The following is a 23,696-nucleotide window of genomic DNA, read 5'->3' on the forward strand; positions in this document are numbered from 1 at the left end:
AATTCCGCGCGCTATTCAAGGAAGACAGTTAATTATCGAAAGGGTAAAAAAAAGTTAGAATCACGTTGCTTCACATTGGAGCTATCACACTGCAGCAGGATTCGCACTAATGATGTGCATGCAAATCTCCGCCCATCCATCAACAAATTAAATTTTATCGATCCCAAAAACCATTTACAAGGTGTACCTAGTAGAATGAAAACAAAAACTAAAATGTAGATTTTTAAAATATTTTTTTATTGTTTTTTATTTTTTATAATTTTTACTTGTTTTTATTACAATTACGGCTCTCCCGCTCCCATCCTCCTACCAACTCTCTCTATCTCTCGATTTATTATCTTTCTCATCAACACACTCCTCCTTTTGTTGCTTCTTCGCAACTACCGTTTTTTTTTTCGCCAACTCAATTGGCGATCGAAATGTCCGGGTCTTCCCAAGACCAAGGTCACGCTTTTTTCTCTAGATACACTTCATTTTTCCGTTTTTATTACTTCATTCGAGAGGCTGAGGAAAAAAGTTGTTTTGCTGTCATATTTCTGCCTCTTGATTATAAAACAAAAAACATTCTCTTCATTGAATATGTTGTTGGCGTGTGAGTGTGTATTGTGTGAAAGGGTGAATTGTTGGAGAAAACCGAAACAAAAAACAGCTTCACTTCCGGCACAATCCAGATGAGTTTGTTTGCTTTTGTTTATTTATTTCGTAACTTTAGGTATATTATCAGGCTTTCTTCCACAGTCAGTAATTCCATTATTTTCTGTTCGTCCTCAATTTAGCGAGAGATTTAAAAGTGATTGACAGATTACCATTATGCAAGAAGAGCTGAGCTTATTTTCCCATACATTTTAACATTGGTCAAGTGCTCAACACGACTTGTACAATGGAACTCCTGTTTGTTCTTGGATTTGCTAGCCGGGCGCTTAATCTGTATTTTTGTTTTCTTGTTCTGCTTTGCATGTACTTTTATAGCTATAGTCTTAATAGTTTAACCTTCTCATTCTTTTTATTTCTTTAATTTAAATATAAATAATCGATTTGCCTTAATATGTTTCCTCTGTATCTGTGTTGTAGAGAATCATTTATGGTTCTCTGTCACATTTTCGGCAGATGATAATGTTTTCTCTAGGCTATCTCTCTCGCACACTCGCTCAGCAGAGTGAAAGCTTTTTATGTTTGTTACAGCGAATAAGAGGCTCATTGTAATCCTACTCTAGTGTGGGTTAGGTGACAAAAGTAGGGAGGGGAAAACAAGCGTCATCATTTATGATTGGAAAGGGTCTAAATAATTTCCGAAGCATGCAACGTTCCTGCAAAAATGCATCCCGCGAAATTATAAAAAAGGTTCTGTACTCTGTACTGCATCAAAATTGTATTTCGCAATGAAGATCACATCACAACTCTTTCGAACATTTTTGGATAGCACTTTTCCGGGAAATAACATACAATCGTGATCGTGTGAGTAAACACGCATAAAACTATTTTGTCTCCTCGAAATAAAAACAATGCTCACCGATTCCGTTTGCGTGCTTCTGCAGGAAGATTGAGTATGGTTTCCTAGAATCGTTCATATTCGTTAGCAGTTTCGATTACTATTTACCGCGCACTTTACAAAAAATCTCGAATCTCGCTCTTAAGCCTTCTGGTGAGGGGATTGGCATTAAACTTGACGATATAAAAACGGATAATAAAAAAAATTAATAACAGCATTCATCTTTTAACTTGTAGATATTGTTTTCTAGTTAGGTTTTGCTTCGTTTTATGAACGAGTCAATTCTGCCTTACACAGAATTGTTACCTATGCGTAACGGACGCATTCCTAATGCATGTTTAAACGTCGATCATTGTGAGCGAAATCGCCTTCGCTGACCAATCAAACTGTTCAAAACCACTGGGTAATAATACAGAGATGTTTGTGGGATTTTCCTGTTGTTAAATTCTGCAATTTTTACTTTTATTTCTGACACAAACGAAAACAAGCAGCGCGTCGTCAATGATTGATTGTGTGACACAGAGCCAGAAGAAATAGATTTCTATAGTTCTCTAATTGTAGATTTTGATCGCCTTCTCCATGTAGTTGAACCTGCTTCGCTTTGTATTTTTGTTGATGTGTTCCAGTCCCAGGTAGGTCCGCGAGTTGAGATCGGTTAGGTCTGGTTTGAACATATCCAAGTTTATCTCGATCGTTTCGTCGTCAATGTAGTCCACGTGCTCGGTGATGATGGCCAGCTTGTACTTCTCCCACTCTTTGTCGGACACGTTCAGTTTCTTCTTCATGCGCTCCTTGAGAGCGGCGAACGTCTCGTGGTGCACCGTTCGAATGAAGAAGGGAATTCCAAAAATGCTACCAATGTCCTTGGTGAAATGCAGTACCGGCACGAGCATCTCGTTCTCCGCTGGATTTATTTCGTCTTCCGCCACCTCCTCAATTCGGTACATTTTCTGATTACTAATCGTGGACCGCTGCACAAACGTGTTGTCTGTGTAATCGTGCAGCTGATCCAGCGGGGTATCCTTGGACGGTCCCGGCGCTAATCGGTTCTTGGATAATTCCGATATTCTTAAAATCTTCGTACTATTTTCACTGAATTCGATCACTTTGGCGGCCTCTGCCAGGAGGCTCTGCACTGTGCCGTTCTTATTTGGATACAGTATTAATTCCTTTTCCTCCTTCAGGTTCGGCATTAGATACAAACAGCGGAACTGTTTCTTGTTTTCCAATTCGTTGATACTAATCGATAGCTTCTGATAGAACAACTTCCTAACAGATTTTGCCTTCGTATAGCTGAGAATTTCCTTTAACGTGCCCGTGTAGTTGTACTGAAGAGGCTGTCCCGGAATATCACTAAAATTTTTACACTTGAAAAACTGAATTTCATACGGATTGACATTGATTCTCCGGCCACATGCCTTGGCTATTTGATCGTAGTTGGATTCCGAGGACAAGTCCAGCGTAAAACCGGTATCGTTTGGGTTAAGCGTGTCGACGAACACCACCTCGATCCGACAGTAGAGATCCTTCAGATATTCTTCGCATGTCGGAAACTCCAGGTGCTCCACGCCGGGATTGACCTTCTCGATTATGATGATCGATCCGTTCGTTGCCCGCGACAGTGCTGCATCAATTACATATGAATCCCTAATCTTCGTCGCCTTGTTGATGTCCGTCACCTCGTACAGCTGTATCTCCGTACCGGGTTCGAAATGCGCTCGCCTAATGCACTCCTCCTGGAAATTTGGGTCTGAGAGGAACTGCTTCGCTTTGAAGAACCCATGACCACAGTAGTTCAGTCGCTTTTCAATCGGGTCGTAGGATTTGAAGAATATCAATAGGTCATTCTCTTCAACCGGATGCAGCTGGTCTGAATCTGGCGAGGCCACCTCCAGAAATATGGTCCACGAGTTTTTCGGGTCCTGATAGGCGTGCTTACTGCAGGGCTCATTTGCATTCTGGTCAATCAACGTGAACTTATGTATCCTCAAATCGTTCTTCGACACGGTCCACAAGCGCATCTTCTCCGGATCTACTTTGAACGTCTTCGAAAACAGTGTCGCCAATTCGGCGATTGTGGTTGCCTTGCGTACCTTAAAGCTTCGGTACGTAGCCGTAGCCGGATCGAAGAGGTCCGACTTCTGGTAGATTTCCATATAATCCTCGAGCAAGACGTTAATGTTCATGTAGTTGGTAGCTTCGGTGCGCTCTGTTCTACGGCACTGCTGGATACGCCGTTGCTCGTCCAAACGTTCCTGTAGCTCTTCCGGAATGTCGCTACATTTTACCTAAAGAGCAATGATGAACGAGTTTAATGTTGGTTACTAGTTAATAATAGAAAGCATTATGGTATACCGAAGAAGAATGTGCCGGTACTGATTTGAATTACTCGCAAACGACAAAGGTTACCGCACGTCAATAGAATGAAAAAAAAACACGAGAATAAAGAATTGCATGACCCGACTGGCTAGAAAACCATCAATAAGGGAGCATCCATAAATTACGTAACGCTTAGAGGGGGGAGGGGGGTTGCTCGAAGTGTGACAATCCATACAAAAATTTTAAATGATTCATACAAAAAGTGTGACATAGGGGGGAGGGGGGGTTAAAAATGGCCAATTTTTGCGTTACGTAATTAATGGATCTTCCCTAAGTAAGTAGCTGAAGAAGAAGAAATGGTAATTTGCGGGAAGATTCGTTGAAAGCAGTGACAAGGATACGTCGTTATGTATGTTCTCTACGTTTAATGATAATAACCTGAATTCAGTAACGAGGAAGGCTCTAGTACCTAGTTCTCTCTATATCTGATCATCGATACTGCAAATTTATGAGGTGTACATGTTAGGGGCAGTAGGGGCAATATGAACATACGGGGCAATATGAGCCACCCTCATACTGCGATAGAAACAGAACAAAAGACTATTGACCAATTGAAATGTGGCTGTTCAAACGGCGAAGAGTGGCAAATCAGTTCAGTCCGCTGTTGTGCAGTTTTTTCATTTTATTTGGTAAGGAATACTCACAACTGTTGTAGGAGTATCATATTCTTCCATATTACGGTACTTCTTTCGTCTAAATAAAGGTTTTGGAAGGGTGGCCCGTACTGCCCCAAATGGTGACTCATATTGCTCCGTACAGTTGGGAACACACATTGAAATCAATACATTTTCAAAAGTGCATTCCAACAATTTCCAAACGCATTTTTCGTCATTCATCGACGTAATATGAAAGGTAACATTCTCTAGTATAAGTCAACTACATTTGAACGATGCTTTTTTGAGCTTTTCAGCGCTTTTCGGAACGATTTCCTTAGGTGGCCCATATTGCCCCGATCACCCCTACATGTAGCATGTACAAAATCGCGATGGAAATCTCAATCAATAGCATCAACAATCAATAGCATCATCAACAATGACAATAGGCCTGGGGAGTTCAATTGGGCCATCGCTCAGATGAACAGTATGTATGTCGGATGATTAAATCGTTCAAAATGATCTTTTATATTTCAGATTTCTTGTCTTTAGATACATTAATTCAATTATGCAAACATTCTAAGTTTGCATAATGGAATTTGTTTGAAAAAAGTTTGTGGTTTCCGAGACTTGTCCTTAACCATTTGACCAACCACTCCTATCCCTACCTCCCCCTGGTCCAGCCGAGATACGAGCAACATTATAGAAGATCAAATAAACAATCCTGGTGTGAGAACTTTGGTCATATGCTGGAAGGGAAGTAGGGGTTTGCTCTTCTTTGAAGGTGCATTAGCCATAAAAAAAAACTAAATTCCGATTAATCGACGGGAAAATATCAACCGGAACAATCGGCGAAGATCTCAGCGACGAAAAATGACTAGCGATCCGTGGAAATGCGAATCTCACAACTTTATTGGGAGCACAAGAATACGACATGCTGAAGGACCGCGGTTTCGTCATCGTAGCGCTGCAGGAAGTGCGTAATGCGAACATTCAGAGGTTCTCATACTACTTTCCGTTACGAGGGGATAGATATGCCAAAACGTCGTAACGGAGTAAATCTGTTCATATCTTCAAGTTCAGTGGCAGTGAAGCTGGAAATTGCGGTTTTTCCCAAGGGTCTCCAGGGAAAATACCACGAAATTTTTTTCAGTTTAATATGGAGTTTGTTTAATATTCTTCGCTAAAAAGTGCAACGCACTTTGTTTTGATTTCTTTGACGCAGAACCTAATTTTAAAAACCCTGATTAATCCACCAAGCGGTGATGGTACCTTTCCCGTGCAAAAAAAACTAGAACATATGAGTGAGGGTTTTTTAGCGTGTTTTGTCCATAAAAAATAGTATTTTGGCCATAACTTCTGAACCCATTGTTCAATCTGGCCAATTTTCAATATCAAACAATGGGACAGGATTTCCCGTCGATTGAAACCAAAATGACGGCAAAATGGTTAAAGTAACTCTTTATCCAGGACTAAATTCTACCCGCTGTGTAATAAGTTGCCAGGCGCTTTTGAAGATCCACGAAGAAGAAGAAATATTAGCATGCTTGAAGGACCAAAACCATTAATTATGTTTCGGTTCTTCAAGCATGCTAATATTTCTTCTTTCTCGTGGATCTTCAAAAACGTATTACCCGGAAGACCAATGAGGGCAGAGAACCAACTCCCACGGTAATACTCACCGTCAGTGGGACAATACGCCCCGAACACTTAGATATCGGTTAAATGAGAATTAAGACTCGGCTCTACTACTCCGCACCCATGATGTGCTACCAATGTTACCAATTCGGTCACACCACGGCAAGATGCAGGAAAACATGACGTGTGGTAATTGTGGTCAGCTACAGTCGTCGATGGGGAACGGTGTACCAATGCTACTTATTGTGCCCTGCATACCAATCGGAAGATGCTATCCAGCACATAAGGGTTAACCAAGGAATCCAATATCACAAAGCAAGGAAGATCTTTGAGGCAAATACCGGTGTCTGCTATTTTGCTGGAGCTGAGGGTGGCTGGGTTCGATTCCCGGTGCCGGTCTAGACATTTCGGATTCGAAATTATCGAAATTATTGGAAATTATCTCGACTTCCCTGGGCATAAAAGTATCATCTTGTTAGCCTCATGATATACGAATGCAAAAATGGTAACTTGGCTTAGAAACCTCGCAGTTAATAACTGTGGAAATGCTTAATGAACACTAAGCTGCGAGGCGGCTCTGTCCCAGTGTGGGGATGTAATGCCAATAAGAAGAAGAAGAAACTGATACACCCAGTTCTTTTTTTACACGGGTGGGTTTTAGTCGATTAAGATCTCTAGCGTTAATGAAACTACGAGCTAACCCCATGAAAATTTCACTAAAAAATCAAAGAAAATTAATGTGGTATTTAAAAAGCTGTGAAAAATCCGGTTAAACGGGAAATTAAAGAATACCAACCGCAGGAGAGGAGAATAAAACGCTGTCTTAAATGATCTTTCTTGTTACTGCTTCTCCCCTACTCGAAATCCTTTCTGCATTTCTACAACAATGTATCTCAAAAGGCATATTGGAGTCGAAATTCTCAACAAGAAAAATCAAGAAGACTATTCAAATAACTTAAATCAACAACAGCAGCAGTCACCTATTGAACTCGGAGCTCATATACCCGATGAAGCTGATAAAAAAGCTGATGGTCATTGTCAGCCAGGAACAAGAATCTCTCATCAGTTCCCGTTAGCAACCTCCAATATAAAAATTGATGAATGCTCTATCGGGTCGCGTGATAACTTGACAATTCCGCCGCTCTCAGAACTAGAAGAACATTGCCTTGCAATGGACACTATTCTGGCAATTAAAAAAAACCACCGAGCTAATATCAACGGACTATACCATACATTGCACATTGGGCCACGTCGTAAAATTAGGAGGAAAAAATTATTTTCACCATAATAATAATATTTTAGGATCAAAGTGTCTTCAGCAAAGTCAAAGCTTATTATTTAAGCTTTATTTTGAAGTTTGATGCAATAGGGTGGCCCCACTACATTTTGAGATAAAATTTTTAACTTCTATATTTCTAATTTTAGCATTGTACGATGTTCTAGAAAGTTGTTCATTATTTAATTTTGAGGCACTTTGCTGAAGAAACCATTTTTGTACGTCGTTTGTATCATTTGTTATGATAGTTTTAAATAATTATGTTAGGGTGACCCTAAAAAATCAATATTTTGATTGTAACTTTTTAGTTTTAATTTTTATCGAATTGACGTCTTCTACAAAGTTTTAGAGCATAAAAAAATGCACGTTTTGGTTACATAACCAAGTAAATTCATTGATGGATTGCAGAGATATCACTGTTTTTCTTGAAAAAATCCGTTGTTTTCAAATGCTTGTATTTTTGAATGGGGGAAAAAGGGGGATCCATTTTTCCCTGGGTTAGACAGAGGAAGGGCTAAGGATTGCTCTGCATATTTTGGTATTGGGGAATTTGAGGGAATTTGAGGTTTTTCCATCATTTGAAAAATGGCTTTATGTACGAGGAAATCAAAATCATCAGTTCTAGAAGTGTTATAAAACCGAAAATTCCGCCCAATTCGTCAAAAACAAAATGTTTATAGTAATCATAGCTTCCTTATATATTTCCAGCGCATCTTCACTCAATATACCGATTGGTAGAATAACATGTTCAATAATATCAACGCTTATAAACGCGACAACTTCACTGTACAGACCGTAATCGTATATTGTTTACATCACTTGTTCAATCGATTTTACTTTAAAATCGTTAGGGTGGTATGGAAAACAAGGTTTTTCGAGTGTAGTTTTTTATTTTACTTTTATCTATTATTAGGGTGGTTCAAAAGTTCGATTTTTCTCCACACCGATCACTCAATTCTGTCCCATGTTCTTAGTGTCCTCCGCAAATTTGAGCGAAATTGGATAACAACTGATTTAGCACGAGCTGTTTCAAGTTTGCATGGGAATTAGTATGGGTAAGTGGATTTTTCATCCTACTGATTATGGCGCTTCCCCATACAGCGAAAAAAGAACCCACATGGCCAAAATCGCATGTTGATTAATCGTTCCAATAATTAGTTATCGGTTTTAATCCAGCTTGCGAATCTTTGGTTATGGTTATTGAACTTCTTCTTTTGTCAGTGCTATCTTTCGCGCCAAGAGCAGCAATGTTGCCTGTAAAGTAGTTTCGCGATAAGCTCCAAAGAACTACAACATAAATTAAAATCGATTACTAAATATTCGAACGATTTTTTCTTTTATTCCTTTATTTATTTGTTAGGCACTCTGTGTTACTTAACCGCTACTGTGCCGAGATCTACTGTGGTATTCTGCTGTACAGAATCCACACAGCATCTATTTTTAGATTTCCATTACCATTATTGTTGTCGGTGCCAGTCCATCTCGTCGTGAGTCCATTGTGTCCGTTTGTCCATGTCGTGTATCCATTGATCGTTGTATTGTTCGGTTGCCATTTATCCGGGTAACGTTGGAGGAATGCCTCCGAGAAGAGTGTCAAAGTGTCAGTCGTCATCAGGCAGCCGTGACGGTAAGGCGCGTACCCCAAACGCCACCGTATGGGCTGCGGATCCGGCGACTGACGAGGGTTTGGTGGAGGGGCTGGGAATCGAACCCATGACCATTCGCTTGTAAGGCGAACGTGTAGCCAACTACGCTACGGGACCCCCCACATATTCGAACGATTATCCAAGTGATAATTCTTTAGGGCTCCTTTTGGCTATGTTGGTTCTGTTTTCGCCAGCGCCTAATTGGAAAGTGCCATAATCAGTATGATGAAAAGTTCACTTTGCCCATACTAATTCCCAAGCAAATTTAAACGGCTCGTGCTAAATCAATTCGCGGAGGACACTCAGAACATGGGACAGAATTGAGTGATCGGTGTGGAGAAAAATAGAATTTTTGAACCACCCTAATATATATCTAGATAAAAATTAAATAAAAAATACACTAAAAAAACCTAATTTTCCGTACCACCCTAGCGATTTAAAAGTAAAATCGATTGAACGAGTGATGTAAACAACCTACGATTACGGTCTGTTCAGTGAAGTTGACACGTTGATAAGCGTTGATATTATTGAACATGTTATCCTACCAATTGGTATATTGAATGAAGATGCGCTGGAAATATATAAGGAAGTTATGGTTACTATAAACATTTTGTTTTTGACGAATTGGGCGGAATTTTCGGTTTTATAACACTTCTAGAACTGATGATTTTGATTTCCTCGTACATAAAGCCATTTTTTCAAATGATGGAAAAACCTCAAATTCCCTCAAATTCTCCAATACCAAAATATGCAGAGCAATCCTTAGCCCTTCCTCTGTCTAACTCCAGGGAAAATGGATCCTTTTTCACCCATTCAAAAATACAACCATTTGAAAACAACGGATTTTTTCAAGAAAACAGTGGATATCTCTGCAATCCACCCATGAATTTACTTGGTTATGTAACCAAAACGTGCATTTTTTTATGCTCTAAAACTTTGTAGAAGACGTCAATTCGATAAAAATTAAAACTAAAAAGTTACAATCAAAATATTAATTTTTTAGGGTCACCCTAACATAATTATTTAAAATTATCATAACAAATGATACAAACGACGTACAAAAATGGTCTGAAGAAACCAAAGTGCCTCAAAATTAAATAAGGAACAACTCTCTAGAACATCGTACAATGCTAAAATTAGAAATATAGAAGTTAAAAATTTTATCTCAAAATGTAGTGGGGCCACCCTATTGCAACAAACTTCAAAATAAAGCTTAAATAATAAGCTTTGACTTTGCTGAAGACACTTTGATCCTAAAAATTATCATTATGGTGAAAATATTTTTTTCCTCCTAATTCCACGACGTGGCCCACTGTGCATTGGGAGGATAATACCAGTGGGTTCTCAAGAACAAAGAGAATATGTTTCACTCGGCAGCCATAGGAGTCCTGACACCAATTCCTTTCACCATCATCCAGCTGCCCACAAAGATATTCTCATAGAACTTCTCAGGGGCTTGGATGACCCTATCTTGTTCCTTGGGGACGATAATGGTCACAACCCTACATGGGGTAGTCTTAAAGTTAACACCAGTGGCTCAACTTTAATGCAAGTAGTAGAGGCATTGGATTTCATTGTCCTCAACGACGATTCAATTACATACACCAGTGGACAAAGAGAATCCTCAGTTGATGTATCTTTCGCCAGCGCTAATGTGGTCAACAGATTGCTTTGAAGCGCTGAGGATGACATCATGGGCAGTGATCACTACCACCTGCTGATTTCCCTAGACAAGATACCATTAGAAAGCTTACGCAGATCAAAATGGAAATACAATGATTGGACTCTCTTCCAGGAGTCTGTGACTCATTCGCTGTTAAATTGGCATGGAAACGAAATCCAGGACTTCATAGAATCCCTTCACCGAGCAGCCCTATCCGCAATTCACAAAACCAGCTCCAAACTGGGAACTAAATCACTTCAGGGGTGGTCACCCGATATCAAGGCTGCAATAAAGGCTAGAGAAAGGCTTTGAGAAGGGCTACTACTTTCGACTTTCGACCATCCCATGAAGGAACAAGCGCTCGCTGACTTCAGAGCCAAGCGAAACGAATGTCGCCAAATAATCCGTAATGCTTAAAACGCAAGCTGGGAAAATTTTCTGAATAGCATTAAGGCCAATCAAAGGACCAGCGACCGTTGGAACTTTTGAGTGGTAAGCTCAAATCCCGCGGAATGGTAATAAAGTTAAACGGAACGATTACACAGGATTTGGACACCATCGCAAATGCAATGGGAGAACACATCGCATCACTCTCAGCACTCGAAGAATACGATGAACGTTTTTATATAGTATTAAACAAGAATGTGCAACCTCTCTGAACGACATACAAATATTGGAAGATGTAGTGTTTAGAGAATAATCAGCAATTTCGCCTCCGAGAACTGGAACTCGCTTTGACAGATGGCTCGTTGTAGGATGCACCGCAGAAGCTCTTCGAATGAAACTCAATGCAGCCTTGTATGCAGTGTTGCGGTTGACCACCTCCGTAGGCTTTCTCCTGAGTGTGGAAAAATGTGCCCACATGCACATATGTCCGTCCAAACATCGAGTTCTTCATTCTCCCATTCAAATCGATGGTAAGATCCTGCCTTTCAGAAAATCGATTCGAGTACTGTGGGCACGCATAGATTGGCATCTATCCTTCAATGAACATTTCAACGAAGTAAAGGAGAAATGCCAATCTAGACTCAATCTACTACGAACGCTCGCCAGAAGATATAATGCAACGAATCGGTCGGTGCGGATGTGCGTTAGCAATGCGATGATTGATTCCCGACTATCATATGACATCGAATTGACCTGTCTAGCATCAGACAAGTTGGTAAGCAAATTGGCCCCCGTTTACCACCAGTCTATTAGAATCACATCAGGTCTGCTTCCCTCTACTCCGGGTATGGCAGCCTGCGGAGAAAGTGGAAGACCACCCTTCGATAAGTTTATCACCTCCATTATTGTATGTTGGCTTCGTCAAAAAAAAAACTACTGGAGCACCCCTCCTGGAGGAGGCGAACAGACTCCTGAGAATCTCTGCCAACCAAGAGCTTCCGTCGGTAGCTGAAATCTATTGCTGCGGTAGGAGTTGGAATTCCCCGAGACTGCTTGTCGACATGGCAATTAAAAACAAGTTCAAGGCCGGATTCAACTCTTCGGCGCTAGTGACATCCGTACTGGAGTTGGAATATTCAAAATATGGCAATCACCAAAATCGCTATACGGATGAATCTCGAGCGGGAGGGAACGTACGAATAGGAGTATCGGACGCATCATCGAGTATTTCCTATAAACTTCCAGTTCCATGCACCATTTTTTCAGACTTCGCCAGTGTTCTGACCGCTCTACTCTCCGAAACAGCTAAGCATCCCTGGAACCAGGCAATCCAGAAGTTGGCTCATAGCGGAACAGCTTTCATTTGGATCCCAGGACACTGCGGAGTGAAAGGCAACGAAAACGCAGAATCCCTTGCCGGGGTCGGCAGATCAGCAAAACTGTATACCAGAGAAACTCCAGCACAAGATATAAAAAACTGGGTCATGAAAGTGATAATAGATAGATGGAATATGGAATGACTGCAATCAAGAAGGCACTTCATTCGACGGATCAATGAAGAAACCAGAATATGGGAAGATCCTCCACAGCATCGACAGCAGATCATTCGATCTCGGTTAAGAACAGGGCACACAAAAGTGTCCCACAACATGGGCAACGCTGTGTGTTTCAGAAACGTCTGTGATATCTGCAACGTACTTCAAACCGTGGAACACTTCATATGCAATTGACCTCGTTACCAAGCTGCAGAACTAATGAATCAAATTTAACAAAATGTAACATTCCTACATTTTTTCACTTCTAAGAGATGAACCAGCCCAAGGCTGAAATCTCTCAAGAAAGAAAAAAAAGTTCAAAATATGACATAATTATGATTGATCCTCCGAAGTTTCTTCGAACAAATTGAACCACCCACTCTACAGGATATGGGCTTGACTAAGGATTGGGCACACGGAATACCTCAGTTCAGCGGAGGTTCTGGATTCCACAACTGGAGTTTTCGGGTGCGGATGTTCCTGGACGCTAGTGGAGTGGTCAACACGTTGACAGAAGATCCTCCGGCGGAGGCTGCCGAGAAAGTCAAATTCGACAAGGCCGAAAGGGGTAATCCCTGTTGATCAGTTTCCTGGCTGATGAGTGCTTGGAGATAGTACGAGATAAAATCACGGCGAAACAAATGTGGCGAGCTCTAGAGAATTCCTTTGCTAAGAAGTCTCTTGTGACACAAAACCTAGTGCGGAAGCAGCTGGGACGATTAAGAATGAAGGAAAGTGAATCCATGCGTAGTCATTTGGTAGTCAAAATGCCGGGCGTGGTATTGGCGGAACCGGACTTAAGTCGTGATGCTGTTCGGTGCACTTTCGGATTCATATGATCCGTTCATCACGGCACAAGGTGAGTACGAGCTAACATTGGATACGGTGAAGCAACGGCTTCTAGCAGAGGAAGTGAAGCAGCGAGACCGGCAACAAGATGTATTGGAGAAGTCGACAGCCGGTGAGCAAAGTCCAAGATTTTCAGCGGAAAGTGTCATATGAAGAACTGTCACCAGAGAAGCTTTGGTGTAGCCAACTTGGCAGCAGGAAGCAAGGCAGTAAGTTGTATGGTCAAACGTGAATAAATTGACCCACTTGAAAGTGACAAGCTAATTTTCAAGCTGGATTCTGGATCAAACGACCATTCGGTGAATGATGCCAGAGTGTTTTCGTCGTCATCAAGATTACCCAATCAAATAGTTATTCAAGTAGCAAAGGATGATGCAAGTTGGCGAGTGCTGGAATTTCGGTGTTATTCGATTGACGTCAAGCAATGCTGAGAAAGGGTAATCAAGTGATTGCTACAACTTACCGCCATCAGGGGTGACAACGGATTTGGGGGTGAGAATGGGTCATCACTCTCACCGGCACCCCCGACGACGAAACCTGAAAATCAGTTTATACTCATTTTCTGCAAATGTATACCAAGTAAAAACAACCGGATTTTGGCATCGTCGACTTGGCCATCTGAACGAACAGGAAATAGTGAAATTGGTGCAACACAACGTGTTAATCCAAAACCTCTCGGATTCTGCAAACAGTGAACCTTTCAGCGGAACCAGGCAACGTGCAACGTGGGAATTGGAGCGAATACACTCGGACGTCTATGATTCAATTGACCCACCGGCGTGGGATGATTTGCGATACTTTGTATCATTCATTGATGACCACTACTTCTCGGTTATTTACACTATGAAGAAAAAATCCCAGGTTTTTGAAAAGTTTCGCAAATTTGAAGCTATGGTAACTGCTGCGACAGAAAAGGCAATTTCCAAGCTTACAGTGGATCAAGGAAGAGAATATTGTTCCAACGAGCAGAAATTGTGGTACAAATCAAAGAGCATTCAAATGGAACCAAAAATTGCATATACCCCACAGCAAAGTGGCGTGGCCGAACGCTTCAATAGGATACTTATTGAGAAGGTGCGTGCTATGCTATTGGACTTCCAAGTGCCGATAATATGTGATCTGAAGCAGCCTACAACACCGCACAGAAGGACCAATCTTCAAAAGACGAGTCAAAACCATTTTTTTCAAAATGATCCAAATTGATTACTTGAGTCATGCGGGTTGTTAGTAGAATACTTGACGATGATGTAAAACATAGCTTTGAGTCATTTTATTCGGGTGGATCTTACCTTTACAGTCAACACAAGTTGAGCATGTTGTCGATTTTAATTGTGTTAAATCTTGTAACATTTATCTCTTACTGCTTCATTATGTTGTACAAACGACCCATACATCGCCCAAACCTATTATATTTGGCACTATTACAAAGTGTAGCCCTAAAACTAATAAAGCCACGCTTAAATGTACGTAAATTATTTCTGATCGCGGTGAAAGTACTCGGTCTTTCATTATGTATACAATTATTATTGTTATTATCTTCCAGATGTGTTCTATTGTAAAATTCAAAAGGGTGCCCGTATTGGTACCCATCAAATGAAATTCACACTGAAGCTTAATTTTTTTTGTCAGGAATCTAATCCTGAAGAAAGTAGGTTCCGCCACCCTTTGCCCACGCTCAGTTATTTCGGTTTTACTGACGGTGGTCCTTTCGGTCTTGCCAATCAATTTTGATAAGTGCAGCAACGCACAATTTGGTATTCACTTCTCTTTCTACTTTTCATTTGCACAATGCAATGGTGATAATAATGTTATCAGCTTAAAATTATCTAGGGGTCGTACAGTTATTACGTGAGCATTTTTTCAGGGTTTTCGACTCCCTCCTCGTAAAATTTCTTCTTCTATACAAATGTTTTTATTTACATGGTGCGTAAAAACGATAGAAGCCACACCCCTCCCCTATAAGTGCTTACGTAATATGTGTACGCCCCCTAGCTTTCCATTTGTTCTTGGCTCACGCATACTTTTTGTTACGAAATCCCACGTGATCATTTGTTCTTACAGGCTCCCTGCGCTCTGAGATTTTGAAAATATTGATAATGAAAGTAGGATAAGAGTATCAAGTCATGTTATCTCTAGTCATAATGGATAATTTCGGAAGAGGATTTTATCCCTTATCCCTTATCCAAAACTTTCACTCTGTAGAAAATATCATGAGTTTTTCACATAAATCGTAATATCGAGTAACAACTTTCGCCTCTACAACTTTACCCATTAGTTTAGGGACGAAACAAAACCTATTCCATATGTTTACAATTTCTAACAATACAATAAATTTCATTGCGTTAGCACTGCGGTAGAGGCGCCTGAAATCGGTAATTAAATACCTGTGGAAATGCCTCAAAAGAAACTCTCTACATTGGCGGTGCTATCCATTGATAACGATATTTCGATGTGGCACCACTAAGTGCAAGCACGTTGTCTTAGGAGAACTATAGCGTGCTTGGTGACGACTGGTGCTCCACCTCTCGCTCCGGTAGTGGAAATGTAGCTACCGGGTCGGTGATGCCGAGAAGATAAACCATCTATTCAATGAAAAATCATCATATGTGGCCTGCTAGACCATTTTATTCGCTTCTAACATTGTATGACCGTCTTTTTGGAATTGGTCCCACTGTGCACCGGCGCGTATCTTCTGGATTGTAGCCCTACAACAAGTCTCCCATAAACGATGCCAGCGGAGCTTTAGTTTGATATGAAGCCAAACTTGAAGGTTCACATTTCCAAGCTTTTGCGTGGATACCAAGCCAATCAAGAAAGAAGCTCGATCCGAAAAGCATGGAAGTGGTCATGATGAGATATGCACCCAATGACTACAGACTCTGTCCGTGATGTTAAGTTTGACGAGACGAGATTCCCTTATACTACCAAACCAGATGAGACATTGCAAGCTCCATTAGTTGTAATTTTCCCAGTCGAACAAGAGGAGGAAGCTGAACGCGATCAACCTGTTAATGTCTAGGTCGGTGCTGTATGTTCTCAATTTATTGATGTAGAGACCGGTGATGCTTTTGACGATATGACCAATTGTACCGTAATGAAACCCAACAAGATGATCCAACACCGACACCTCGACCAATTAATGAAACGTTTTGAGATCAGTGACTGCAATTCAGTCAGATTTCCGATGGAGAAGGGATTGTCACTGGACCTGACGGGACAACACATCGATTAACCATATCGGGAAATGTTGGGATCGATTATGTACCTCATGTTGTGCGTGCGACCAGATATTTGTTTCCGATTGGATACTTGGGTCGTTTTCAGCAAAGCTTCTAAATCTCTCAGCATTGGGCCAGTACTTAAAGCGAAGTGGTTTTAGTATAAACAAAGAACAATACTGCCGTAATCTGACAAAGTGACGTATACGCCATTTTGCAATATTAGTGTTAACGGACTCTACTAGTCGTATTCTTTAACAGAAAAATGGAAATCCTATGTGTTGTAATTTGGCGCATACGTCACTTTTTCGAATCGAGTTCAACATTGATTGGATATGCAGATGCGAATTGGGCTTCGGACACAAACGATCAAAAATCGGTGAGTGGTGTATTGCGAAGATTAGGAACAAACCGGACGAAACACGTAGATATCAAATATCATTTATTACGTGATCATGTGGCTTCTGGATCTATAAAAATAGAACCAATCAAGACCCAGAATCAACTATAAAATATGTTCAGGTTCACCAAAGCATTGGAATTCTCAGTAAGATTCAAAACTCTACGAACAAGCCTTGGACTGATCACACATTGATTGAAAGGGGTGTAATCTGATAGCCAAATCATTAATACTCTACGCTATCCTAGAAACCCCTTAGTAACATAATTTTATTGAATGGAAATAAATATTCATTCGTTAATTTGCGACGTCTTTCCTTAAATCCTCCGAAGTTTTTTCTAACAAGTAGAACCACCTACTCAAGCACCTCAGAATCCGAACACAATATGACAAGAATCATTTGCCTTGCAATCTCTTATAATTCTCGAACATACAATGCTATTTTCTTAATCAGTATTAGATTCTGGAATGTTTCCATAAAAGCAAAAACTACGATAACATAAATTCGAAATTTGCTGCAGAAATGCAAAATAACGGGATAAAAATTTAGCAGCAAAATTTAACAAATTTATCAAATCTTTGTCATTATTATCTCCGACAAAAACAAAACTTTGTTGTTAATTCTCTTTTGTCGCTTGTTTCGCATGTGCATCCAAGAAAGTTAGATTCTTTGGAGACTAAAAAAAGAGACCAAAAAATGTTTGTCAAAGATGTGCAATAAGATTAAGCTAGAACCACCTTTGAAAAGCGGGCATGTAATAAGCCAAAATTAAATTCTATTCTTTCCGTGTCTTTCGTCTATGTAGCATATGGTTCAAGAAAGGAGGATTCAGTAAGAATACATTTTGACTGTTGCGCCATTTTCAAATGTTGGTCTAGAGTTAAAAAAAAATAGAAAATATTATCAATCTGAATTCTCCTACAACAATTTTGTCCCACAACCCACAATCAGTTTTCCCACTGCACAAACACATCCTTCTTCAGCCAAGGAAAACACAATCAAAACAACTCACCTCTTCAAGCACCTCGTGAATAACAGATTCACGCACGTAGACCAGCATATAGGCGTTGCTGCTGTGCCGTATGTTCAGATCATTATCGTGCCCGCCATAGTTCTGCTCGATCGCTTCGTTCCTGGTGCATCGTGACACGACGTCGTCATCAAACTTGCACCACTTGCCGTCATTCTTCGGGTTGATGTACACCACGTAGTGTCCACCGTGGTTGTCGCCGGAGTGAACGAGAACGGCATGCAGGATGTAAGTGGCCGGTGTGTCCTCCGGCTTCTCCAGGAACGGATCCAGATTGATTTTCTCGTCGAACTCAAACCTATCGTTGAACTTCACCGAGCTATCCGTTATCGGATCGTACTGGAACCGCATCAGGTGCAAATGAAGAACGGGAGGAAACTTACTGAACAGGATTCCTTTCTCTGCTTTCTGGAGACCATGTTCGCCCGCGTCGTATTTGTTATCGTCGTCCAAAATCTCGGTCGCGATATAGTCCTCGAAGGATTCGTTGATGTTCTTCTTACCCTTGATGTTCAATTGGATGTCGTAGAAGGTTTCCGTTCGACGGCTAGTGTAGTCCACGTTCTGGCATTTGATATAGGAAATCATTTTGCCTTCGAAAAGTTTTGGGATGGTACCCTCAAGGCTCGTTCCTTTCATTTTGTTTTCCAATTTGTCAAGGAGCACACGCAAGAACTCTTGCACATCGTGCTGCATGAAGGAGTCTAAGGCGTCCCAACCAAAGCTTTTGGTAAGTTTCTTCGTTCCAACGGGCTTACTTTGCGTTTGTAAGTCGTGGAAAACGCGTTGGAGTGCCAGAGCAACTGATTTACAATCATCGTCGGCTTCGGTTGGCATTTTGTACACCGCTTTTCTCAGCTGGTTTGTAAAGTAGAGGGTTTGAAGCAACGAGTTCATATAACAGGTCGCTCCCTGATTTTTTAATCCTACATATCCTGTGTGTTTTTTCGAGTCCCAGAAAATACCGCGAGGTGGCTCGGCTGTTACGTGCACTTCCAGGGTGATGGCATCGTTCTGGATGTAGCCACTCTCGGGGTTTAGGATATCCAGCCAGTTCATAAAGAACGAGAAGCCCCAATCATTTTCGATTCGACTGAAAGTGTGCCGAATTTTCCGTACGAAGGGATCCCTTCCTGGTATGACGGACAACAACCGAAGTTCAGCCGATGCAAAACAGCTCCAGTTAGAGCTGTCACTTTCTCCGTTGCACTGAAGGAAGAAGCCAAGGCCTTTGCTGGCCGGTGTCGTTCCTTCGTTATTTCGCTTCATGGCCATAATCTTCCAAGGCAGATTCCTCACGAAGTACGGAGGTGACAGGATCGAGTCATTGAATCTGCTTAGGTTCTCAACCTTGAAGCTGAATGTCGCCTCCGAGCGTACCTCGTCGTCCAGATTGTCCTGATCGTCCATGCTCATTTGCTCCGGACCGGTCGCTCCCCCTCCTCCTCCATTCGCCGGATTATTTCCCACTGTTGGAGGATTGATCTGCGCATTTGGGGGATCTATCTCGTTATCGTCTTGCGTGTCCATTGCTTCAACGGGCTTGTCGAAATCCATAGCGGCGCTGGAATATTTACAACGTTTCGACGGTTCCGTCATCGTTCGACATTTTTTGTTGTTTGTTTTGTTGGTGTGCGCGTATGTATATTTTTTTTCGCGGTACACACAATTTCAGGTTATTTTCGTTATTTCAGCAGGCGCGATTACACGAGGAAAATGAAATTATTGAGTTTTTAACACAGACAAACACGCAGAAGAGATGTTGAAGCACGACGCAAAGAAAAAGAAAAGAAAAAGAAACTTTCAGAAAAACGAAGGCCAATGCTGGCGACAATCGAGAGAAATGTCCCCAGCCCTCCGTCGACCGAGCTGGACAATCAATGAATACTTACTTTAAGCCCCCGTCCGCAGTCGGAAGAAATCCCAGCTCGAGTCCGGTTGCGTTCGACTCCGTTGGCAGCAGCAAATCCTTCACAAGAAAGCACTTTTCTTCAACACTTTGCTGCAAACCCCCTCTGATGGATGCACAAAAAACTTTTGACGTTCCGTCTGAGCTGTCAGAAAACGCGACCAGAGCAAAATGGAAGCCTACTTTTCTTCTGGCTCTTGCAGGGCAGATTCGTGAGACGTGTGTTTTTCTGTCCGTTCAATCCAAATTTTGCATCTAAAACGCGTTCCTCCGGCTACTTCCACACGTTCCGTGGTACCATTGGCTACCAAGCAAGCGCGACAATATTTCCAAATGTGGGCACAACGAGAAAAATTACACAAATTAATGAAAATTGCGAATAACTTTTACACCTGGTTTGTCGTCGGTCGCGGCTATGAAGTAGGAAACTCACTGTCATGTCACTGTGTTGGATTTGGATGGAAGTTGGCTGGCTGCCATCCAGATTGCAGAGGACACACTCGCCAATCACGAATTTGTGGTGTGCGAATGCTTTCTCGCTCTTTCATTTAGTGGAAATCACGATTTACTCACTTCTCACATTGCGTGTTTCACCGTTTAGAGATGCGAACAGCACATCATGATACAATGCTGCCAGTTTATGAATAATTTCGATACTTAGCTGTTTTTCAACTTTCACCCCCCTAAGCACTGATGGAGAGCATTCAGTAAAATATACATTGTTATTTAAAATTACAAAATTAAAATTACAGCAATCAAGAAGTATCACCAAGTATCATCAAGTATCACACACATGTTCTTTGCAAAATAAACAGGGCAGTAAAAGCAGTTTTTCTTTGGGAAATTAAAAAAAAATGTTTCCTATTGCAATTCAATGAAATGAATTCTACCGATAATTCTTGCAGCGGTCTTACTCTCGCAGGCTCGACTGCGAAGATAGATCTTGATGTCGGGCTAAAAGATAGGGAGAATTTTTCCGTCAAAACAACCAACATGTTGAATTTGCATCATACATAACAACAAGTTTTACATCTCCCCTAATTGATACATACAAAAACACTCAAATAATACAATCAAAGTTAATTGCCTACATTCAGGGTATAAGACACCCAGAGTGGAAATTAAATACTATGCCTGAAACTAGATTTGTGCAATTGCACAACATGTGAAAGATTTTGTTTGAAAATGCATTGGAGGGTAATCACTTCCTTCGGTGGGGTTTGATCCCGCGAAACCTGTACGCTAGACAGGTGCTGTCCCTACTAAGCCTCCGGTATCCCCTACAGCTTAGAAGGCTTCTGATGAGATCAATTTTCCAACACCAGGCGCATAGACGAACTCTCACAATCTATTTTTTAAACCAACTCTTTCACACGTATTATTTTGCGCAATGCCAACCGAGTAGGATGAGTATTTAATTATGGCTGGTATCCACACACAGCTTCATCAACAACTGCGCTGAAGTAGGGTTGTGTGATCATACCAGTATGGTCGTCAGATCCCATCCCGACGACATAAGCGAGGAAAGAGATCGCCACTTGAGTTCAGTACAATCAAAGTTAATTGCCTATATTCAGGGTTTAGGCCGCTCAGAGTGGAACAGAAGCCTTCTGAGCTGCGAAGGACACCGAAGGTCCTTCGTAGCTTAGTAGGGAAAGCACCTGTCTAGCGTACTAATTTTGTAGGATTAAACCCCACCGAAGAAATAAGTTACCCTTCATTACATTTTTCAAACCAAATCTTTCACATGTTGTGCAATGGATGAATGAGTTACCTTGATTGATCCATTGCGCAAATCGATTTTCAGATAGAGTACTCAAATACACGTTATTCGTTTAAAATAATATTTGAAAGTCGAGTCTCCAGAAGCCTTGCGAGCAAAGACGTAGATGGTTTCGGTACGGTCTAGGATGTTTTCGGGAGGGAACCCCTCTGGGGGTCTATAATAGAAAATTGTTTTCCTTTAGTCGACACTCCATTTGATTTTAGTATTTCGTTTCGGGTTGTTAATCCGTATTATGGACCCAAAACAACACTCCTGTTTATTTTTCACAAAATTGTAAAAAATCATCTAATTTTACATTCCATGGCATTTCCAATGCATGTAATTATATCGTTGAAATGTAAGAAAGAAAAACGTTTATATTACGGTGTAATAATGTCATTACCGACCCATAGGTGAGCCAGTCAAAGGGTTGAAAGCCTCGCAAATAAAGACAATTCAATGACATTATAGCTGGAGGGTCCACTATTGGTCATTATACCCTACATTATTTATTATTTACCCATATTGCAGTATAACATTTCCTATGTCGATAAGTTTGAAGTGTTATTCAATGTGTAGTTTGGCCTAAAGAGGCTGCACTCACTCATAACAAAGAGATGCAGTGTCAAAATTGGAACGGCGCGCTTGATGTTAAATCAGTTGTTCCAATCGAGCACAAGGTTCTTAAAGGTAGGAATATTGCACCACTTGTACAATGCAGGCACTTTAGTGGCACTTTAGTTTGGCCGACCCATAAGACAAGCGTTGTAAGTTGTAATGTCAATGGATATAGAACGTTCTTGTGAAATTAAAACTAAAACTCCATAACTGGCAACAATGTACGAAGTGAGAAGTGAACATTCCAACACAACCAAAACGTGATAGTCCACGAGCAAAAATCTCACCACAGTGTGATGCGGTCATCAGCAAAACGATGAAAAACACAAACAAGAAGACCACACAAAACATTGAGGATGAGAAGGGAGCCGTGAGCTGCTGCCGGAATGAACGTGAATAGTGATGAGACACAATTAGACGGCAGATTTTCGCCGTGGCCATATCTCTTTCGGCTTGCGGCTCTCCCTCCGTTCGTCTCGTTTCGTCGTCTTCTTGTTTGTTTCCTCGCCGCTGACCCGCTACATTCCGCGCCAACAAACCGCTATAGAAAAAATATGATTATTCGATAAAAGATTCCACCTCACCTTGTCCACCTTCTAGGATCGAAGAAAAATAGAAAACTAAATTCACTTTTTTTCTCGCCTTTCCTCTGACTGCGTTCCTCTTGCTGTTGTATTCTTTGTTGCTTGTTGGTAAAAAAAATTCTCGTTTCAATTATTATGCAATATCCATTCTAGTTGGATTGGCGTGATTCTGCATGACCACAATTAGAAAATCGATCCAAAATATAGCGATTTTCTCGTTTTAACAACTTAATTTTCACTGCTCCTCACTGCAAGGGTCCAGATAGTTCTGACGTTTTCGGAAAATTTTCCAATGACTTCTTCGCTCTTCCGAACGAAAGTGAGGCGTGTTTTACTGCTCTTTTCTATCCTGGCGCAGTAGTTGGATACATTGATAAAATACTCGTACGATGACTCGGTCGACGTACAATTTTAATTGCGTTAAAATTATTGGTCACTAGTGGCGCTGACTGTTTTCTGCAGGCGCTGGTCGAACTTATCGGTCGATTGACACAAAGGCGAATTTTTCAATATACAATCTGCTGTATTCACTACTCACACCCAGTTAATTCGCATCAGTGAGAAGCGACTCGTTGCGAATATTGGCTGATGACGAGCGAACGACGGACGTGCGACAGAACGCACACATGCACAAACAACCTCTACCGTCGACATAAACATAATATGCAACTATTTATGAATGAATGGTGATGCAAGTGATGCAATCGCCGCAAAGC

The 23,696-nt window shown here is 41.2% G+C and overlaps 1 protein-coding gene across 3 annotated transcripts; it reads right to left on the minus strand.

The window, feature by feature from the left end:
* Window positions 1-216: 216 nt before the first annotated feature.
* Window positions 217-23,486, minus strand: LOC134212967 (ubiquitin carboxyl-terminal hydrolase 7). 3 transcript variants are annotated; one of them, XM_062691371.1, is made up of 4 exons: window positions 22,981-23,486; window positions 19,997-20,317; window positions 18,087-19,668; window positions 217-3,777 (listed from the first exon to the last, which is right to left on the minus strand). In XM_062691371.1, the coding sequence occupies exons 3-4, from the start codon at window positions 19,659-19,661 to the stop codon at window positions 2,041-2,043; spliced, it is 3,312 nt and encodes a 1,103-aa protein (XP_062547355.1). In that variant the 5' UTR covers window positions 19,662-19,668; window positions 19,997-20,317; window positions 22,981-23,486; the 3' UTR covers window positions 217-2,040. The 3 variants fall into 3 exon arrangements, with proteins under 3 accessions (XP_062547355.1, XP_062547356.1, XP_062547354.1); XM_062691372.1 differs by lacking the exon at window positions 22,981-23,486 and adding an exon at window positions 20,447-20,463; XM_062691370.1 differs by lacking the exon at window positions 22,981-23,486 and having other exon boundaries at window positions 19,997-20,440.
* Window positions 23,487-23,696: the final 210 nt, after the last annotated feature.

This window comes from Armigeres subalbatus, chromosome 2 (assembly GCF_024139115.2).
Source record: "Armigeres subalbatus isolate Guangzhou_Male chromosome 2, GZ_Asu_2, whole genome shotgun sequence".
In the NCBI taxonomy this organism is placed as follows: Eukaryota; Metazoa; Arthropoda; class Insecta; order Diptera; family Culicidae; genus Armigeres; species Armigeres subalbatus.

What these genes read in the sequence shown, in the direction of transcription:
- LOC134212967 (XM_062691371.1), bottom strand. Translation starts at nt 19,661, where the DNA reads ATGGATTTCGACAAGCCCGTTGAAGCAATGGACACGCAAGACGATAAC. An exon ending in TTCACGAGGTGCTTGAAGAG is followed by an intron (nt 3,778 to 18,086) that starts GTGAGTTGTTTT and finishes ATTGCTCTTTAG; the next exon opens with GTAAAATGTAGCGACATTCC.